At 36.6% G+C, this 14,191-nt stretch overlaps 1 protein-coding gene across 2 annotated transcripts in view; it reads left to right on the plus strand.

Annotated features, from left to right (window-relative positions):
• The window catches only part of IL31RA (interleukin 31 receptor A), a 78,111-nt gene that overhangs the window by 34,476 nt on the left and 29,444 nt on the right, over positions 1-14,191 (plus strand). For both annotated transcript variants that reach the window (XM_074358482.1, XM_074358484.1), the window contains exons 3-5: positions 1,845-1,962; positions 4,929-5,101; positions 9,319-9,470. In XM_074358482.1, coding sequence (XP_074214583.1) covers positions 1,845-1,962; positions 4,929-5,101; positions 9,319-9,470 — 443 coding nt within the window. The remainder of the gene's footprint in view (positions 1-1,844; positions 1,963-4,928; positions 5,102-9,318; positions 9,471-14,191) is intronic.

The following is a 14,191-nucleotide window of genomic DNA, read 5'->3' on the forward strand; positions in this document are numbered from 1 at the left end:
AAATCCATGTGAGTAAGACCTTGTGTTGCTATCTGTTCTTCTCTGGACTGTCTGCTGTGGTCTCATCCCTCCTCTGCTGTTTGCTGTGGGGCAGCTGGCTTTGCCTGGGCTTTGGGGCATCATGCTGGCACCTACTCCAGAAGTTCATGCCCCAGTCCTTTGCCTGTGGTCTGGACGTCCCCCTGTGCACAGAAATCTCTTCACCCGAATCCCAGGCCTGGGCCAGCCCTGCACGTCTACACCCACACCCGCCCCCTTACCCTGAGACACTGGGGACTTCTGGATCCCTGCATGGTACACTGTACCTGTCTAGAGCTTACCTGAACAGCTGGCCCAGCCCGCCCTCTGCCAGTGCAATGTTAGAACTTCTACGTTATGCTGAAACAGGCTTCATCTAGACTTGTCACCTCCCCCAGGCTGTGCCTGGCAAAGTAGGCACCAGTCCAGATGACTTCGGTTCATCAGACTCATCTGCACATTTGTACTGCTCCACCGAGAACACTGACATCTGAGCGCTTTGCTCTGTCTTACTTCCACCCCTGTCCCAATATTTTACTTGCTAGAAGTGATGGACTTTTTCTTACTTCTTGCCTGGTAGGGATTTCCCTCATAGAAGCACTAGAGATTTGCTTTGTTACATAAAGGTAACTTAAGAAGTTGCCTTTCTTTCTCAAAAATGCCTGCTTCTTAAGAATATGGTCTTACCAGTGGCTCAGAAAGAAGTTAGTTGGAGCCTCAGAGCTGAACATTGCCCTTAGCTTAAAATAGTCCTTAGTTCTTAATTGTGTGTATGTGAGCGTGTGTGCATGTGTACGATGAGCCCCTTGGTCATCTGGTGAAGCCTATGGACCACCTCTCAAAGTAATATTTGTAAATTCATAAATAAGACACACAGGGTTACAAAGGTTCCCTAATATACTGAAATGACATTATTAAAATATTTTAGAAACAAGTTTGTGATGTAGTAATATCTATGTGCTTATTTAGTAACACATTAAATAAGAAGACCTAATAATTAGTTTGGTAACAGTGACGATAGTATTTGATATTTCCAGGTATTACAACAACAGAAATATAATATGAAAATAGCTGTCACTTTTAATGGTGACAAAGTCACAAGTAGTGATATTACTATGGGTTGTTAGACCCCATTCACAATGGAAGGAAATTGTAAATTTCAGCAATATGTTAGTGAAAAATAAAGACGAAAAAATTTTCCCCACTTAAATTCATGCACTCCTGCATTCCTATCTTGGGCACCTTGAGGGTCTAGATCCCAGTTCTAGGTGGTAGTGTCTGCTCTTTCTATGAAGGGATGGATGTTATTGGGTGGGGAACTACAAGGAGCAAGATTTTGAAGACATGAAAATACAGCTGAAGATTTTTCAGAAATTTTCTCTATTATACAATCTTTTGAGGAAAATTATTGATACATAGGGTTGAAGTAGGGCATAGCTCAGCATTTTGCATTTTTCTCTGCCCTGCCACGTCATCCATTGCCCAGTTATCCAGAGTGGTTCTATCATTTGATGCTTTACTTAGTATTTCATTAGCACTTTCTGTTTGTCTAGTGTTTTAATACAGTTTTTGCTTCTCAAATGTTGCTTTGAGTAAAAATATATAAAAAGTATTTTTTAAAAAGTAGCAATCTAGGTTTTCAAAGGGAATAATTGAAGAGATGGAGTTAGATTCTCTCCATGGCCCTAATTAGGAGGACCTTTTATACCTAGTAACTAACCAAGAAATCCAGCTTTCAATCAGCCTGTTTTCCTCAAAATGTTCAGATGTTGGCAATATTTATCATGTACTGAAGTTACTGTGTTTGTATGTGTTTTTTTTTTTAGCTCTGCCAGCTAAGCCTGAAAACATTTCTTGTGTCTTATACTATATGAATAATTTTACTTGCACGTGGAGTCCAGAGAAAGAAGACAATTCTACATCATATATAGTTAGCAGAACTTAGTAAGTATGGGAGCTTGTGTGCTGTCAGTGGGAGTAAGGGGAGGAGGTAGAGGCTCCTGGTTCATTCATGACTCAAGTCACTTTTGAAGTAAAATGTTTCCTCAATTATAGCTTCTGGGTGACCATTATTTGCATCCAGTGGCTGGGGGGACATCCTTGCTGACAGGATCAACAACCAGAGAGGGCAGGGAGGTACAGCTGCATGGTGACCTCCTAGAGCTGCAGGGTTGGTGGAGATGAGTCACCAGTTGTAAGTACAGTGGGGAAATCTGCTTATATATTATATTTAAGTATAGTCCTCCTCTGTCCAGAATGTGTTATAAAATTGCTCATTCTTCGTGAATCCAGATATAGTAAATAGGGTTATAAACCAGAACTAAGCGCAGATTTACCTCAGTCTGCCACTAATTTCCTGTGTGACCCCTGAAAAACAGTATTCCACCAGGACAAGGATGCCCGTTTTTTGTTTTTTTTTTAAACTACATCAAGCATTGCTTTCTATTCTAACTCTATTCGAATAAAAATTATAATTTCTTAATTATAATTCTAAGCAAAAGCTAGATGTTTTAGTGTATATGGGCAGGGATTTTTTGAAAGTTAAAAAATGGCCCATTACATCCTTCATGGTCCCCCAGGAATAAGGAGACCTGTGCTGGGAACTATTGAAAGATGATCTGTAAACCTTTTTCATTTCAAAAAGACAGTCTGTAGTTCCAAGCTTTTGTTTTGTTTTTAAATACCAGATCTCAAGTGTATTCCTTTTTTTTCACTCCTTGGAAATTAGTAACTAGTATTATAAGAGAAGTTCACCTTGTGTTTTACAGTAGAAGAAAGGGGGAAAAAAGCAAACAATATTCCTTGTTGCACTGATATATCAATGAATATGTCAGAGAGGTGATTTAAAACAGGCCAGCAAACTTTTTCTGCAAAGAGCCAGATAGTAAATATTCTAGGCTTAGAGGGATATGGGTCTCTGTCAAACTGTTCAGCCCTGCTGCTGTAGCAGGAAAGCTGCTATAGACAACATGTAAACCAGTGAACTCGACTGTTTTCCAATAAAACTTTATTTGTGAATCGTGGAATTTGAATTTCATATAATTTTCACATGCCACAAAATATTCTCCTTTTGCTTTTGGTCCCCTCCACAATCATTTAACAATTTAAAGCCTGTTCTTAGACTGTGGGCCATACAAGAAGAGGAGGTGGGCAGTATTTGACTTGCAGACTATAGTTTGCTGTCCTGACCCTACTTTAGAAAATAAGAATGATAAAGGCCCAATAATCCATTGTCCAAATGACTTATCTTCTCCTAGACTTACTGGCTCTGGACCCAGTGCTGAATAGGAAATACCAATAGAATGAAAATCTGGAAACCTAGACAGATTTAGTCCTATTTTTCTGTTTTAAAGAGTCATTTTCCCCACTTGTATCACTCCCTGTGGATGGTCAGAATTATCACCAGCTGCTCACGAGAAGCAGGAAACCCCTGGGTGTCCTCAGGACCTGCATGCACAGCCCCCCTTGATGACCCCAGGACTGCATGTGTTTTTGTGAGCTTCTCACTGAGAATATCTCTTCCAGGCAGAATAGAAGGATTTCGTTGTGGGTGGTCGGCCCTGAGAGCAGGTTACAGTGGGTCAGTGGGATGAACACAAAGCCTACTGGTGCCTAAGAACAATAGGAATTGATTTTTCCTTGGGGAAGTAAAAGAGAAGTTGGGATGCCTTCATGGAGGTAGTAGTTTTTGAAATGGAGACTTGAAGGAGCTCTAGAGGTATAGAGAGAGGGAGAAAGGGTGTTTCTCAAAGGGTACAGCATGAATAAATGCAAAAAAATTCAACCATAGTAATAGTACTAATAACAAAAATAATAGTGTCTCCCATTTAGACTATGTGCCTGACATTTTAATGAATTAGCTCATTTCATCTTCATAACAATCCTATTTTACTGTTGTATTACTATTCGCGTTTTAGAGATGAGAAAACTAAGACACAGAGAGGTTAAGAAACTGGCCCAAGGCACAGGGTTAACAGGGGCAAAGCCAAAATTCAAACCTGGTCTGCTTCCAGAGCCTGTGCTCATAACCACAACACAACATTACCCTGGAGGCCTTTTTGTGCTTTGCTCCCTCACCCCCTGCACTTGTAAACCCTTGCAAGGTGGGCCTCCTTTTCTGTTCTCAGCCTACCTCATCTCCCACATAATCCCCAGAGCAATGTGGACTATAGCTGTACCCTCCCATCTGATTCCTACCCATATATACTTGTTTTCATTAAGTACAGCTTGATGAGGTTTAAATGATCTATCTAGGAAAATAATTTTAAAGAGTTTTCTGGGAACAATATACACCAATGGCAAAAAATTCAATCTGAAAAATATAAAGAGTGTAAAAAATCACCCAAAATCCCGCCACCAAAATAACAATTTTTAACATTTTGATGAAGACCTTTCCAAACATTTTTAAGAATAGTTATATAAATGTATAAATTTATATAAATGTGATCATTCTGTATATAATATGAATCCTTTTTTCCAGCAGCAATAGAGTACAGGCATCTTTCCATATTAATAAGTATAATTGTATTAACAACTATCATTATATTTCTATTTATGTGTCTACCATAGTTTATTTAACAAACCCTCTTTGATTTTTTAAAAAAATAACTTCTCAAGGCTAGAATCAGAGATTTTCAGGGGCCTATTAATTACTTCTTACCAACAGGAAATGCATTGTATGAGTGTAGCTTTTGATGGACTTATAGGGTTCCAAGAAGGTCTCCGTGGTAACTTTTATCTCTCCTTGGAGATGAGGAAAGAATTTGGAGAGATGGGCATCAAATTCTGGACTATATAATTTTCAAGAAAACCCTGAGTGAAACTAAAAAATACATGCTTAATACATTAAATATGGCTACGTTTCCAAACTGCTGTACTAAACTCATGTTGAATCACCTTTTCCTTTAAAGCGCTTATGGACGTAAAAGGGATACACGTAGTCCTCCAAGTGAAAATGGTACTTCATGCTCTTTTTTTCTTCCAAATATAACAAGACCAGATATTTATACCATTCAAGTGGAAGCTCGAAATGCAGATGGTGTCATTCAATCTGATATAACACGTTGGAATTTAGATACCGTAAGTAAGTGTCATTTGATATTCTTACATACTCTTTTATTAAAAGATACTCCTTTTTTTTTTTAAGAGATATCTCTGGACTCAAAACCAGACTCAAAGCTCAAGGATATAATAGGTGTGTTACAGATATACAGAAAACCTGTCTTATTGAAGAAGGAAGAGAAAGAGGGAGGGAGAAAGGGAGGAAGGAAGGAAGGGAGAGAGGGAGGGAGGAAAGAAGGAAGGAACTGACCATATGAAAAAAAATGAAAAGAGACTTTTTGGTGGTTCCTGATTTCCTCTTGCAGTTTGTACCATAAATTTTACTCAAAGAAACAGAGTGTTTCCCACTTAAAACATTATTCTCATGTAGGAAAAGAGAGTAAAACTCTTATTTTTAAAATGTCTAATTCTTACCTTTTAAATTCTTTTTCAAAATCTCATTTTCACTATATAATTTTTAAGTAGCAGCTTTTGTGAGATATAATTCACATGCAACAAGGTTCACCTTTTAAAAATGACAATTTAGTGTTTTTTAAAAATCATACAAAGTTGTGCAAACATTACCAATATCTAATTCCAGAACATTTTCATTACCCATCTAAAGAAACTTCATTCCCATTAACAGTCCCCCAGTCCCTTATTTCCACCTTCCCCTAATCTCTGCAACACCACAAATCTATTTTCTGTCTTTATGGATCTGCCTATTTTTGATATTTTATGTAAACGTCATGATACAGTATGTGGCCTTAGTATCTTATTCTTTCACTTAGCGTAATGTTTTCAAGGTTCAATCCATGTTGTAGCATTTATGTATGTATACTTTGTTCCTTTTTATAACTGAATAATATTCCACTGTAGTGATATACCACATTTTGTTTAGCCATACATCAGTTGATGGACATTTAGGTTTTTTCCACTTTTTGGTTATTAGGAATACTGCTTTTATGAATATTGATGTACAAATTTTTGTGTGAACTTATGTTTCAATTCTTGACTTGAAAAGTGTTTCCTGGTCTTCTATTTTTTGAAAGAGTTTCTGAATTACAAGTGTTACCTTGTCTTTAAGCCTTTGATAGACTTCACCAGTGTAGATATCTGGGCCTAAGATTTTCTTTTTGTAAAGTGTTTGACCAGGGTTTCTTTTTAAAACATTTGTTAAGAACTCCCTCTGGATGGCTTACCTCACATGGCAAACACTGGGTTTACCTCTTGATGATGGACCTGGAAGGGGCAAGGTTATTCACTTTTTAAACATAAACCTTTATTATTATTATCTTTTCTTTCTTAAAGTGAATATGTATTACTTTAGCAGTTAAAATTACTAAAAATAAATTGTGTCACAAAGATAACTAAAAAAGAAAAACACATAAAATCCAAAACTTCTATCCCTCTTTCAACTAGATATAGTAGATATTTAAATATTCTATAACTACCACTGATTAAAACTTAGAATGAGAAGGAATTTTGGTCTAAATTAGTAGAACACAGATTTGTAAAATTAATCTCTGAAGAAATTTTGTTTTTATAATGTATTATCTAGGACCTGGTAAAGTGTTGCTAAGTACTGAGATCTATCAAGAAAAAAAAAAGATTAAGAAAACAATCCTACTTATAATAGCATCAAAAAGAATAAAATACTTAAGACTAAATTTAACAAAGGAGGTGAAAGATCTATACACTGAAACCTATAAATAAAAGAAATTGAAGAAGACAGAAATAAATGAAATTATACTCTGTATTCATGGATTGGAAGAATTAATACTGTTAAAATGTCCATGTAACACAAAGCAATCTATGAATTCAATGCAATCCCTATCAAAATTCCAATGGCATTTTCCAAAGAAACAGAAAAAAAAAAATTCTAAAATTGATATGGGACCACAAAAGACTCTGAATAGCCAAAGCAATTTTGAACAAGAAGAACCAATCTGGAGGCATCACACTACTTGATTTCAAAGTATACTACAAAGCTATAGTAATCAAAACAGTATGGTATTGGCATAAAACCAGACATAGACCAATGGAACTGACTAAAGAGCCCAGAAGTAAATACTGCATATATGATCATCTGATCTTCAACAAGGACACCAAGAATATAAAATGAGAAAAGGATAGTCTCTTCAATAAAGGGTGTTGGGAAAACTGGATATCCATATGCAAAAAAAAAAAAAAAAAAAAAAAAAAGAAAAGAAAAAAGAAATTGGACTCATATTTTACACCATACAGAAAAATCAACTAAAAATGTGTTAAAGATATAAACATAAGACCTGAAATCATAAAATTCCTAAAAGAAAACAGAGAAGAAGCTCCATGACATTTATCTTGGCAATAATTTTTTTTTTGGATAAGACACTAAAAGTACAGGCAACAAAAGTGAAGATAAATAAGTGGGATTATATAAAACTGAAAAAAAACCTGTACAGCAAAAGAAACAGTCAATAAATGATTCTGCACCCTGCAGAATGGGAGAAAATATTTGCAAATCATATATCTGATGAAGGGCCAATATCCAAAAAGAAATAAGAAACTCCTACCACTCAAAAGCAAAAAAAAAAAAAAAAAAAGCAAATAGTCCTATTTAAAAATAGTAAAAAGACCCAAATAGACGTTTCTCCAAAGAAGACATAGAGCATACAGATGGCCAACAGGTATGTGAAAAGGTGCTCAACATCACTAATCATCAGGGAAATGTAAATTAAAATCACAATCACTTCATACAATTTGAGTGACCATTATTTAAAAAGCCAAAAGATAAATGGTGAGGATGTGGAGAAAAGAGGACCCTGGTACCCCTGGTCAGAATGTAAATTGATACAACCATTATGGAAAACAGTATGGTGGTTCCTCAAAAAATTAAAAATATAAGTACCATATGATCCATCAAACCCACTTCTGGCATTTATCCAAAGGGAATTGAAATCCAGATCTCAAAGAGATACCTGAATTTCCATGTTCATTGAAATATTATTCACAATAGCTAAGATACAGAAACAACCTAAATGTCCACCAACAGATTCATGAATAAAGAAATTGTGATATATACATACACTGAAATTAGTGTAGCTTTTTTTGGAAAGCAAAATGACATTTCATGGGAAGCAGCCCTAAAAATGTTTATACACTTTTATTTAATTATTCTATCCTAGGGGATCTAAGGAACCCATCAGTGATGCAAAGAAGCAACTATTATCCATTTATTTATTCACTTCATAAATACCTGATACCTTCTAAGTGTCAAGTGTTAATTCTAGGCTTTGTGATCAAGACCCAGCTTCTATTCTCAGGGAGGTTTAACATGAAAAACTGGGAGCACTATGTGCAGTAATAGAGAAAGGGTCAAATAACTTGTTTGTTCATAAGCTAGAATATTATGAAGCTTTGAAAAAATCATGTTTTGAAGAATTTATAATGCAAGAGGATATTTCCTTACTTTGTAAATTTTTTAAAAATGACAAAAGCTTTATTTAGTATAATATCAATTTTATTTTAAAAATATACAAATTCTTGGGGGGAGGGCATAGCTCAAGTGGTAGAGTGCATACTTAGCATGCAGGAGGTCCTGGGTTCAATCCCTAGTACCTCCATTAAAAAAATAATGAAATAAATAGACTTAATTACCCCCCCCCCAAAAAAAGTATACAAATTCTTGCATGGTAAAAAGCCTGGAAGTTCACCATAGTGCTAATAATGGTTATCTCTGGCTGATGGCAAAAGTTTTTCTTTATGTTCTTTCTATATTTAAAAAAATTTTGGAATGAGCATATGTTACTTTTATAACCAGAAAAGAAAACCCATTTTCAAAGAGAGATTTGGGTGAGAATGTTTGCAGTGTTCAGGCGAAATGACAAGCGCTTTCTACTGGGCACTCCTTCCTCCTAGGGATCAAAGAGAGGCTGAGGGGAGGAAAGGGGAGTGAAGGGGAACAGCCCATTTTCTGGTCCTGTAGTCTCTTCATTTTACCTCCTTTATTCTCAACATAAGGTCTGACCCAGTCAGTAGAAGGCCGATATGCAGAAAAATCTTAGGAATATCTCCTCTCCTCATTAGACATTCTTTTCTTGTGAGAATGGGAGGTGGCAAGCATTCCTTTTGCATTAATGCTATTTGCATACAGCAAATCACAGAATATGTACTATAATTTTCTTCCTAGGTTTTTTTTTTTTTCCAATTCTGGGTCAATGTTATTAGTACTTTCTGATCTTTTTGCAGATATGAGAACTGTGTGATTTTCATTTTCAGTTAAAACCGAGCCACCCAAGATTTCCAGTGTGAAACCAGTTTCGGGTGTTAAACGAATGGTTCAAATAAGATGGGTGAGGCCTGTATTGGCACCTAAGTCATCTAATTTTAAATACATACTTCGATTCAGAACAGTAAACAGTACCCACTGGGTAAGTTAAGCCATTAAAATGTTTCTATTATAGAGCCCAAATAAGAGAATTATTGACAACTTTTGTTGACTTGGAATCATTTTTTCCATTTTCTACGTTGAAAATAGAAGATAGACAATAGTCAATACCTTTCTTCCTGGTTTCCCATTTGGGCCTTTTAGATGGGAAATGGCCAAGGGACAAATGAAAAAAGTGAGAAGTTAACTTTTGCATTCCACCCTGGTTTGTGTCTAGCTTTGTTGGCTGCCAGAAATTCAGTGGCTTGGCCATTTCCTTTTCTTTTCTTTTTTTTTTTTTTTTGCCATTTCCTTTTTAATTTTTCTAATGTTTCATGAAATTGTGATGTATAACACATGTTTAGAAAAGTGAATAAAACATATTGCATTTAACCAATTATTATTAAATCAGTATTCATGTGAAAACCACTGAGGTAAAAATAGCACACCAGAGCCCCCATCTACCTTTTCCTGATGACACAGGCTTCCTGCCTTTAGAGCTAAGAATTACCCCAATTTTCATGGTAATTACTTCCCTACTTTTTATTATGGTTTTTACCATGTAAGCCTGCATTCCTGAACAACGTAGTTTGAGACATTATATAAAAGGAATCCATACATTTTGTATTTTCTTTATGTTTTGCTTCTTTCTCTATATATTGTTCTTTTAAGATCCATTCACGTTATACAGTGCTGGAGTTTGTACATTTTCATTGCAGTGTAGTATTCCTTGTATGAATGCAATAGAATCATGGCTTTAATTTGCATTTAACTCACTTTGAATGAGGCTGCATACCTTTCCATGTGTTTATTGGTCATTTAGAGTCCTTCTTGGTGAAGTGTTAATTTAAGCCTTTTGCATGTTTATTCTGTTGGATGATCTGCCTGATTTTAATTGACTTGTGGGAGTTCCTTCTATATTCTATTTGTGAGTCCTTTATTTTTTTTTATGTGTATTTAAATATCTCTTACCACATGGCTTGCCTTTTCACTCTCTTAAGTGGTAACTTTAGATAAACAGAACTTCTTAATTTTAATACTGTCAAATTTTATCAATCTTTTCCTTTAAGTTTAATGCCTTTTGTGTCTTAAGATATGTTTTCTTACCTTACCGTTCAGAGATAATTCTCATATATCTATCAATGCAGTCTGAAATTATATCAACTTTTTAAAATAACCAACTTACATTATTGATTCTTCATCAGCTCCTAGCCAATTAAATCAGTTAAATCTTTAAGACTCCCCACACACACACATGAGATTTTCTAGTAAAAACATCTTCACTATCTTACAACTTGTTTGTTTTTAACCTAAAATTCTGCTGCTTTATTTATTCCTATTGAATTTCTTCATGTTGGTCTTATCCACCATTTCGGCCTCTTTAGAATCTTTATTCTATCACCCGAAACTTGTAGTTAACTTTCTACTTGCTAACTTTTCAATAAAACTTATAGTTAACTTATTACTTTATAACTTTTCAGTATCTTCAGATGTGATAACACTTACTTCTGTACTTTTATCTAATCTTCAATCAAAAAGAGTGACTATGTCAGAGCCCATCTGGAGGCATCAGCGTCTCCTTTGAGTGTGGTCATTTACTCAGGCGTCTTTGAATACAGTTAGTTATCACCAAAGTCATTCCACCTACTTTTTTTATCTTGCCCATGAGGCCATCACTAGACTTTTTCCTTTGCTGAAATACGTAGATACTGTCTATTGCATCCTCTGCTAGACCAGCACTCTTTTAGAAAAGAAAAATTTGTTAAGTTTCACTTGTCTTATATTCAAGGCAAGAGAAATGATGTTTACTCTTCCTCTCAGCTCCCTTTCTGTGCCAGCTCTGGATCCATCCTCCTAGGACTGACTATGTATAATACAAGACCCATGGATTTGTAGTTTCTGGAACCCAGAAGAGGACTCCTAAGCAGGGAAGTCCCCAGCACAGCATAAGCTCATTTCTTTTGTATCACATGTCATGGTCTCAGTGAGTCTGAGGAACCTCTGGAGTGATCTACTGGCTAGCAACCCTTGATTTCTTTTATTTATCTGGGACTTGAGTCCTGTGGCTGCTGGGATAAGATTCAACAAGAAAAACAAGCCAGGATCTATTCCCTCTGGAAAATTACTAAACCATGCCCAATACTAAGTGAGGGCAGCATATGCAAACTACCCCAACTCTAGCATTCTGTCACCTGCCTCTTTGGTAAATTCACCTACATCTGCCCTCATCTTTGCCTCCTTCCTTCCAATCCCTTGAAGGGAATATAACCTTCTTCTTTCTCTCCTTGAGAAAGTGCAAAGGGAGGAAAATGGAATGTGCAGCCTGTATCTCTCTCCTTTCAGCTTTCAAACACGACCAAGTCTACTCAGTTTTAAACCCAACTAAACCAACCCAACCTTCTGTGAATGATTCCCATCCCATTATCAGTGGAAAAAGGCCCAAATCCTTAACCCTCTAAAACCCAGCCCCTATTGACCTCTCCAACCTCATCTTACATCTTGCTCTGGCTTCTCTAGTAATCCTGAATTGCTAGGTTCCCTTGTGTCATGTCATTTCACTTGTTTGTGCTTCTGCTTAAAACATTCTCTGCTTTGTACCTCTACTCTTGCCATGAATCTATTCATTTCTCAGAATTCGGGTCTGACATATTTCCTTTTGAGAGTCTGAGCTAGGTGCTCCTCCTCTGTCATTGCATGTAACAGTCATTTCAAGTCATCTTCCCCAGCATTAGACTATAAGTTTCTCAAACACAGAGACCTTGATTTTCATCTGTCTTCCCATTGCCTGGCACATGTGCTTAGTAAATGTTTGATTAAACTAAACCATATAAAAACTAATTCTGAAATCCCCAGTATGTCCATATAGCAAGATTTGTGTTTGTATATTGCTATAAGGGTTACAAAGTGCTTTTTTTAATCCTTGCAAATATCCTATAAATGAGGCATCACTATTTTTATTATTACAGATAAGTAAACTGCAATGTAGAGAGCTTAAATCACCTGTCCAAGATCTCAAGGTTTGTAAGTTGCAGACTTGAGCCCAGGTTTTCTGACTCCAAGTTCAGTCATTCATTTGACCATACTTTAGCCTGCAAACCACCTTCCTGTGGCCCTAGTGTCAAGAATTTCCACCTTTATAATAAAATGGAACCATGTGAACACTCTACAAAAGGCTCTCAAGACTGTTTTAAGGGTTTGATTCAGGCTCTGCTCCAAAATTTCTGACTTATCTCTTAAGATATAAACACTTTGAATAAGCTAGGATTTGGCACAAGTATTGATTATTAGAAACAAACCTGATAAAGTTAATTAGTGTTTTGGTCTGAGACTATTTCTTGTGTTGAGTTGGGGAAGTTTTAGGTTTAAGCCTGTATATGGAGGATCAATTGATCCTGGACCCTGTGAGGGCCAAAGTCACATAGCCTGGACAAAAAGCCACAGTGAAAGAACCTTACAGGCAGTCTGTTTGGAAGACAAGAGCTTCTTTTCCCCATTGGGGCTACGGCTGAGAAGAACAGACTTGCACAGGAACATTAGACAGCAGATCCTGAACCTAAATGCGAGGAGACCCAGCAAGCAGGCCAAGGGTGTGCTGACAGCACTAGCAAAGCAGGAGGAAACATTTGAAAGTTGTTTTTTTTTTTTTTTTTTTTTTACAAATTATTACGTATTTTTTAAAGCATGAAAAGTAGAATAGAACTTTAAGACATCTTCACACATTTTATGAATTAATATTGTTTTTATTTTGATTTATGTATGGAGGGCACCATGTGGCTGGACTTCTCCTAAAGGTCTTAATCTGGCTTCAACTGGTTTTACCCATAAGGTAAATTGGGGAGGCTACTTTCCCAGAGATGATGGATTGTCCCAAGTTATAGTCCCAACAACCTTATTCTACCAGTGCACCATCTCCAGGGGCTGTCGAAATCGGGTTCTCAGGGCACCCAGGATTCAGCAGCGGAACTGCTCTCCACCTCTGGATGCTACTTCCTTGCTCTGACACCATCTCACTAGGCTGGGTGTTCAGAACTGTCCATCTGTAGCTGGGATGCTCAGCTTTTGGCCACATATATACATCCTCATTTTGCCAAATTTCCTTTAGGCCCAGGACCTATTTTCACAGCTGTTACATATGCATAAGAAATAATAGAACTTCCTTCTCTTCTAAGGAAATATTGTGCATACTCACAAAATGGACATGCCTTTTATGGACATGCAGTTTATTTTTATTAATCAACTCAGTATAAATGTATATAAAGCAACAGCTAAAAGTTTATGTTGCAGCAACAGAAATACATAACTGAGATTTTAGTTTCTTTTGCAGAGTTGAGTCTGTAAGGGACTTTAGGGATTCTATAAAGCAACACACTAATTTTACTAATGAGGAAACTGAGGTCTAGAAAGGAGAAGTGATTTATTTATCTCTCCCCACTCCCCACCCCAGGGCGAGAGTGTCAAAATGAACTTATACATCCAGGTTGCTGAGATCTTTAGCATCTTGACTGGTTACCTGCAGACCAATAATTTGGAATGGAAGACTTAGATAGAGGGAAAGAGTCTAAGGGTGGGGCGGTCTGTACTCTGATCCTAGTTCTGCCCATTACAAATGCTGAGGTAATCCATGATAACTTAGCTTTGTTTTGTCCACGGGTTTTCTCCATGACATGAGGAGGAACTTAATTCCGCGAAGGTCTCTGTTACCTACTGTTCCTTGAGACATTGTTT

This window comes from Camelus bactrianus, chromosome 3, assembly GCF_048773025.1.
Source record: "Camelus bactrianus isolate YW-2024 breed Bactrian camel chromosome 3, ASM4877302v1, whole genome shotgun sequence".
NCBI classification, from domain to species: Eukaryota; Metazoa; Chordata; class Mammalia; order Artiodactyla; family Camelidae; genus Camelus; species Camelus bactrianus.